At 38.1% G+C, this 8,125-nt stretch overlaps 1 protein-coding gene across 3 annotated transcripts in view; it reads right to left on the bottom strand.

The window, feature by feature from the left end:
• TRAPPC9 (trafficking protein particle complex subunit 9) overlaps window positions 1-8,125 on the bottom strand; it is a 1,063,197-nt gene that overhangs the window by 468,694 nt on the left and 586,378 nt on the right. For all 3 annotated transcript variants that reach the window (XM_069081231.1, XM_069081230.1, XM_069081232.1), the window contains one exon: window positions 7,517-7,627. In XM_069081231.1, coding sequence (XP_068937332.1) covers window positions 7,517-7,627 — 111 coding nt within the window. The remainder of the gene's footprint in view (window positions 1-7,516; window positions 7,628-8,125) is intronic.

Genomic DNA, 8,125 nt, shown 5'->3' with positions numbered 1-8,125 from the left:
GCACGCTGCGCTCTGAGCTGCATCCAATCAGAGCTGCAGCAGTGAGCGCATCATCCTGTTCTTCCCCAGTGATTTGCTTGCTGGCGCCATTGAGAGCAGTGCCGCGGAGGAGAGCTGAGGCAGGACAACATAAGCCCTCCCCTGAAAATAAGCCCTCTGGTGTTTTTCTTTCCAAAAAAATAATAAGATAGTGTCTTATTATCGGGGAAACACGGTAGCACTAGCCTTCTTCTCAATGGTTGCCCCACCCCCCAATTTGGTATATAGATATGTACAAGTACGGGATTGAAGGATGTTTTCTTCTGACTGGGTAGAAGGGTCAAATGAATAATTATGATAATAAAGGATTGAGATTGCTTTGTGCTGATTAGCTTGAGACTGTGAGCCCACCTCACCGACCAATGGTGAGACCAGACAGGGGAGTGGGCCAGGTTAGGATTAGGATAAAAGAAGCCTTTGAACTTCCACATTTTGCACTCCCTGGCCAATGCCTCTTGAGCAAACAGGTCTGTGCCCTTTCACAAGAGAAAGAATAAAGACCTTTTCTGCTTCCTGACTCAGATTCTGATTTTGAAGATCTGGCAGTGGTTTCTTTCCCACACACCATGATTTCCCCAAATGTTAGTACCTTCTCTCCTAAACTACCTTGTCTTTGACTATATTGTGCATATTTATATTTATTAACTTTATGTATTTTTATATGTACTTGCCATTTCCCCAATTAGAATATTCTTAGTATCTATATTTCAGGACCTAGAATGGTGTTTGGCATATAGCTTAATAAATATTTTGCCAATTGAGTTATTGATCATAAAACAACATCTATATGCAGATAGTGATTTTTGGTTTGCTGAATTTTCCTCAGAACTCTCCTATAAGGTAGACAGGATAGGTATATTATCCTCGTTTTAATGAGGAAAAATAAAATGAAGAGCAACACAAATGGAGTGGCTGATTCTCCAGTTACACAGCTAGCAATTGTTAGAACTGGGAGTTGAACACAGATCATAATTCTGGTGTTCTCTCCCTTAAAAACACACTGTCCCACTGGCTCCTTAACTTGGATAAAAATGAATTTGATGATAAGGAATGCTTAACCTCAAGACAGCAAGGGCAGGAAGAACTTTATTTTTAATTTTGTGACCAGTAGGTAGCATAGGTAAATTGAAATGCTCCAGGACTTATTTCATTCATTAGATTTGCCAGAAATGAAATAAAGTGATGGTCCTTGATCAAAGAACCAAAGCAACAATTGTCTAACAGGATCTTACAAAAAGTCACAGTCTGAGAAATGAGTCACTGTTTTACAAAGGACCTTTAAAGAAGAATCAGTGAAGGTAAATGGTACTTTCTATGACATTCTGTTTAAATGATATTTTAAAAAAAAACCTCGTTAACATCAAACACCTCTGCTTAGGAATTATGTTTGCAACAATGAGTCAGGGAGGTTTGAGAGAAAAAAAACTGAATAATGGCTCCCATTTCACTAACTTTAAACTTGCAAAATACTTTCCTTCCAGCGACCCTTCAAGACAGTGGTATAGATATTATTGCTGTAGTTTTATAGTGAAGCTGCACCCTCCTGGGGACACAGATGACACAGTTCCTTCCCCAGCTAGAAGCAATAATTATATTTCCTATCAGTTTAAAGTCTTGCTCTTCAAACTCTTAAGCTAACTTATATGCAAGCACTTTTAAGGTTTAAAAAGTGCTTTACTGACATTACTTTATTTGATCATCATAATAAATGTTTGAGGCTGATACCACACGAATTTTTACCTTGAAGTATTTGAGCAACATAGAGGTGGGCACACCAGACTTGAAGTCAGAAAGATCTGAGTTCAAATGATACCTCAATTATTAGCTGTGGGACCCTGGGCAAGTCACTTGGTCTTTCTCTCATTTATTTTCTTTTTCTGCAAAATTGGGATCATAACAGCACCTGGGTTGTTGTAGGGAATCAAATGAAATAATATATATAGGAATTCCTTTGTAAATTTTATTGTTAATTCTTATGATTCAATTCAATTATTGAAACTGAGAATTACAGAGAGGAAGTAAAATGCTCATGGTCCCAACTCTCAAATATAAAACCCTTTCCATTACAACATGTATCTTTTTAAAATTTTGTAAAGCATATGATCTTCTCTACAACTCCATACGAACTGTTGTTCCTCATGATGGATGGCCAGGTTATTTGAAATCTGCAGGTAATTTCCAGGCCTCATTTGAGGATGCTCTCATTACCAAGCTCTACGTGAGCTCATTGCAGGTGGACAGGCGGTTGTTATTTCCTCTCCTCTATCAGCTCTGCCTCAGCTATGGTAGAGTTCTTAATTTGCATAGAATAGTCAAAGCATAACTATTCATTTGGCCTTTCTGTTCAGTCCTGTCCAACTCTTTGTGACCCCATTAGGAGTTTTCTTGGCAAAGATCCTGCAATGGTTTATTATTTCCTTCTCCAGCTCAATTTACAGATAAGGAAACAAGTAAACCGGGTGAAGTGGCTTGGCCAGAGACACACAGCTAGTGCTGAGGTGGGATCTGAACTCAGGATGATGAGTCTTCCTGACTCTAGACCTGGCACTGGATCCATTGTGCTACCTTTTGCTGCTATTCAGTCATTTCAGACATGTCCACTTCTTTGTGACCCCATTTGGGGTTTTCTTGGCAAAGATACTAGAGTGCAGCCCATTTTACAGATGAGGAAACTGAGGCAAACAGGGTGAAGTGACTTGCTCTGAATCACACTGCTAATAAGTGGCTGAGGCTGAATTTGAATTCCTGACTCCAGGCCTGGCACTCTATATCCACTGTGGTACCTAGCTGTTCCAATTTGACCTTTACTTCCTAGATAATATAGAAATGAATATGGATTTGAATTCTAAATGAAAAATCTTTCTTTTGGAGTAGTGTGTGAATAGTTGTAGGAACATTGGATTTGTGGACAGGATATCTAGGATCAAATCTTGGCTTTGAGATTTACTAGTTGTGTGACCCTGTGCTAGGCACTTAACCTCTCAACACATCAGGAAACTTTCTATGACTAAGTTGCAGAGCAACTGCAGATCTGCATTGGTAGATGGAGTTTGGAGAGGAAAGTGTATGATAATACCAATTAAATCACAGGTCTGTACAAAAAAAAGACCTATTCTATGCAGTTATTATAGAAAAGCTTTATTTGGAAAATATTTATTTATATGGAATAGCCTTGGTAAATCTCAAAGTGTTACATAAAAATGAGTTATTAATATTATCCTAGAGCTGAAGGGGAATAAGTGTTAGGAGATTTTCAGCTCAATTGTTAAAATCTGCTAAGTTCTGGTGGCAGAAAGCATCCACTTAGCCTGAACCCCCATGGAAATGCCCCATTTCCAACTGTTTTCATCTGTAAATGGCCTCCAATCCTCACAGAAGGAGACAAATTATAAATCTTAAATGAATAATAGAATATCTATTAATGGATAAGGCTTATTTCCCTGAGACCAGGAATGAAATGGTTTATTATTATTTATATTAATAAAGTCATAATTATAAAGTGTCTTAAAGCACTTTCACTTTAATAACCAGGAGAGATAAATGCAACATATACTGCATTTTCTACATTAGAAATGGGGAAACTGAGAGAGTGACTTGTCTACATGTAGAAATTATGTGAGTTTGGTTATTATGTATTACTATGGATCATTCCTTTAAGGATAAGAAGGTATGAGGCCACAAAGAACACTGAAAGTCATCAAAAGGGCCTGAGCCCAGCAACTTCTGACTATGCCCTCTGGATGATGGAGTCCCTCCAACTTGCTTCCAAGCAGCAACTTCCTAGATACGGTGTGATAAGCTGAAGAAGCACATGGAAGTAAGCCCTGGACATACTTGTCTTTCATATAATCTTATCCCAAGAAGAAAGGTCTATATGGGGGGATTGCTCAGCAAGAGCCAGATCCATCTCCTCCTAAGGACTAGGGATCTAATTTTATAGTTTTGCCATATAAGCCAAACGTATTCTTTCCTCCACCAGATGTTAACTTCTTAGTGCCCTCCAAAAGGCCCCAGAGTCTGAAATGCTTCAGTATCAAGTGGAGCCAACTTCTACACAACTATCTAAAGTCCAAGAGTCTTTGGAATCTTTTGGGAAATGTGAAAATAGTTCCAAAAGGATAGAGTCTGCTGTCTTGCTGGGAGGCACAGGGAACAGATGAGATCTTTTTACCAAGCTGAGAGAAGATATCCCAGTGTTTAGGACCACATGCAAATCATTCATGGATCTCTTCTCACAAGGGATAACCCACAGTCAAGGAGGCCTTCATATCATCCCATCTAACTGATTAGACGGTACACCCCTTAATTTCTTCATGGGAAACAGCCTTCTATTAAACAATAGAGTGGTTTTCCAAGAGAAATTGAAAACCCCCTTTCAATATATAACTGCTAAACCCTGGATCTTTTCACACCAATAGAGACAAGAGATCATCAGAGGAGTTCATGTGCCTTTCTAATCCAAAGATATGACAAAGGACTTGGTACAGAATATCAGTTAACTGGGGAAACAAGGGGATGGGCAGGGGAAGAAATTTTTTTTATTTTTGAACAAAAATTATTATATACTTATTGTTTGCAAGACACTATTCTAGGTGCTCAGTAAACATAGCTACCCAACTTACCACAGTCATTTACCAATATAACCACATAAAGTCTCGCCTCTGGTTGTGGCTAAATTTGTAACAGTTATGCTAGCATCCTTTCAGGGTGCTTAACTGCAGCTCAATATGCAACATGAGGAAATCTGTGAAACTTGGGGAACCAGGCCTAGACTAAATGTTAAAGCTTGAAATAACTAGGTAACTAAAGGCAGGAACTCGGGAGTGATGTGGTGCTTATGCTCCCAACACTTAGAAGAAATTCCTGTAACAGATGTATGACACATCTAGTCACAGCCTCCTGACAGACCCTAAATCATAGCTCTTTCTCCAAGGCATTAATCGCTACACAACTGTGCGACTAACCCAGTTATAAGAGCACCACTTTTGTCTAACCAGATCAATTCACACTAATCAATACAAAAGATATTACCTTTAGATATTTTTTTGCAAAAGATCTGCCAAAAGGTAATTATACAGCCCTTTATCTGCCCACAATAATATCTCCTAAAAAAAAGTAGGAAAAACAAGGTCACTTAATGCCATCATCATTTGAGGCAAGTGTCCAACAAAAATGATACCTAACTTGATGGATCAGTTAGACTAGTGGTATTCACCAAATTAAATATTTGGGGGAAATATGTAATCTGATTTCAGGGAGGGGGAGAGTGGAAGACAGACTTCTTGACCTGGCATGGCCTTCATAAATACAAGGATATTCTCTTCCATGTAAAATTAACAATTATAACCTTAAATTTGTGCAAAGATTTATGAACTCAAGAATTCCAAACTTGCTAAAAACAAGCTGGTGTGCTCTAGAGACTCCAACATGCAAGCTGAATTGATCTGAACCATCCTATGGCACTAACAACAACAGCTTTTTGACAGGTTGCAGAAATGATCATTTGAGAGAGCCAGGATTTCTTTATCACATAAGAATCTGGCAGGGAGTCGTGGGTGTGTATAAGGTTAAAACTATATTAAAATAGGACAGCTCTACATCAGTGAAAGATGTATATATAGTGGGTTCCTAATTTTTTTTTCAGATTATTAGTACTGCTTCACTTTTTTCACTGATAGTTCCTCTCAAAGTGCAGAAACATCCCAAGATGTTTAAAATGTTTGTGGAACATAATTAATGTCAGACGAGAAAACAAATTTAATTATCTGTAGCACCAATTGATTCTACCCTCATCTTGATCTACTCAGACCCACAGACTTGTAATGGATACATACAAAGCCCACCCAACATTTGCCAATGTGTTCAGAATATTCAGTTATGTCTACAGGTCAGGGACTCTGGAGATACCAGCACACTTGCTACAATCCCTGACAACTCCCTGTAATTCCTGAGATATGGTGATGATGGATTTCACCATGGATCTGCCTCCCATTTCAAGGATACAATGTGAATCTGGGGATATAAGATTCCTTATATATTATATTTATATATTATTATATAATATTTAATTTATATTATTATATAAATTATATAATATAATTTATATTATTATATAATATAAATTCCTTCCCTTTGTGGAAGCTCCCTCCTCCTCCTCCATTGAAGCTGGCTGTTGAAATAAAATATTAGGTTCCATGGCCTTCCTTGTCATGTTACCTCTGATCAGAGAGTCCCCCATTTCTCATTTATGAATGCCATCCATAATTCTCCACTAAAAGTAAGACTCTCCATAACATATAAGATCAAGTCCAGCAGGTAGACAGAAGACACAAAATGAAGCCTTAAACACTGTCTCTCCTGCTTTCAAGATAACTAGCTCACCTGAGCATATGACATGGAATGACACTATAATGGGATTGATTTATCTAGCCAAAAGGTGTCCTTTATATATAAACTATAGTTCATCTCCAACTTTTTTCCCCTGCTTTATTTTCTGTACAGCTATTCCCATAGTCAATGACTATTTGGGTGACTTGGAGTTTTCCAACATATACCTTGTACAAAGACAATCAACGTAAGAATGGAGAGGAAAGGCTAAGCACCATCATGTACTCAAGGAACCTTGGCATAAACGATGTTTTCATGACCAAGACTAGTAAATCTTTCTAAAGACTAGCAAATCCTTTCCATTAAGTCAATGAATGGTGAGCTCATAGTCTACCAAAGGGGATTGCTATCTTGCCTATGTAACCATTTTGTATTCTACCCATTCTTGTGTCAGAATCACCTTGACTCCAAACAATAATCAAAAAATCCTCCCCCGAGTCTGGCAATTAGAGACATAGAAGAGAAAAACAGTCCAGGAAATCCTAGACATATGCATAAAACCCGTCCATTTCAATATCAGGTAGATTATCAGGCCTCAAACTGAAAGAAGGACTGTGTGAGAACAGACTGTGCTATTAGTGTCATCTACACTTTTCCCTGTGTAGTGCTTTCATTCAAACAGACACTTACCAGACTTTGCAAATGGATGAACCAATGCTGTAAACTTGATTTGGTACTCTACACACATTTAGCTTGACCCAACACAGGCTTTTAAAAATTACTTTTTTTAACTCTCCATTCTTCTGCATTTCTTGGTGAAAATGGCTGCTGACAGTTGCTACAAGTGATGTCTATCAAGCTCTAAGGAAGCAGTTGGCATGAAGACTCAGAGCAGCTGTGTCACGAAGGGAAAGCTGCTAAGGATACAAGAGTGCCCCGGTACAAGATAGCCCGCCACTTGAGGAAACAAACCTCTATCACTAGCACAGAAGAGCCATGGTTTCTGGAAGCTCTTCTAGACCCTGATGACTAAGATGGATAGCACCACCAGTGTCCCAACAAATTTACCAGCCTATTAAATCCCTGAATCCACGGCATTACTATGATACCAAAAAAAGCAATAAATCCATTAATGTTCAGAAGCACTTACCTTTGACATTCCCCAGCATGAAGAATAAGCTCTTCATTGTTCTTAGCACTGATAGTTAGTTCATGCTCTGTGGAGTTGAATACATCCAGAAGCAGATGACACTGACGGGTACTGGATAGAAAAGATACAGACACAATATTTAAAAAAAAAAATCATATTCACTTTTCACTCTTAAAGAGAAAACTGAAAAATTCTTAACTTTTTAAGCCACTGTCCTTCCTTTGTCCTCTCATTCTTTCCAGCCTCCTCTTTCCCCAAGAAGACTTGATTCTATTCAGGGACATTTGCAGAAATTTAATTTTTTAAATATTGGATATGAAGTAAGTTCTGCCAAGCTAACACCAGGCTAAATTCTTGAGTTGAATCAGAATCACAATTGTCAAGGGCCTAAATGAAAACTACTCCAAAAGTCAGCAGTCAAGAATCATTTATTAAGTAACTACTATATGCCAGGCATTGTGCTAAATGTTGCAGAAAAGAAGAAGAAAAGAAAAAAGGAAGAAAGGAAGAGAGGGATAAAGAAAGAAAGGAAGGAAGAAAGGAAGGAAGGAAGGAAGGAAGGAAGAAAGAAAGAAAGAAAGAAAGAAAGAAAGAAAGAAAGAAAGAAAG

The sequence above is a fragment of the Petaurus breviceps genome, unplaced genomic scaffold, assembly GCF_028583685.1.
Source record: "Petaurus breviceps papuanus isolate PSGF00001 unplaced genomic scaffold, PetGlider_PUasm1.0 98, whole genome shotgun sequence".
NCBI lineage: Eukaryota > Metazoa > Chordata > Mammalia > Diprotodontia > Petauridae > Petaurus > Petaurus breviceps.
Note: the sequence above shows the minus strand (reverse complement) of the source record. Positions and strands in the feature narration are given on the sequence as shown.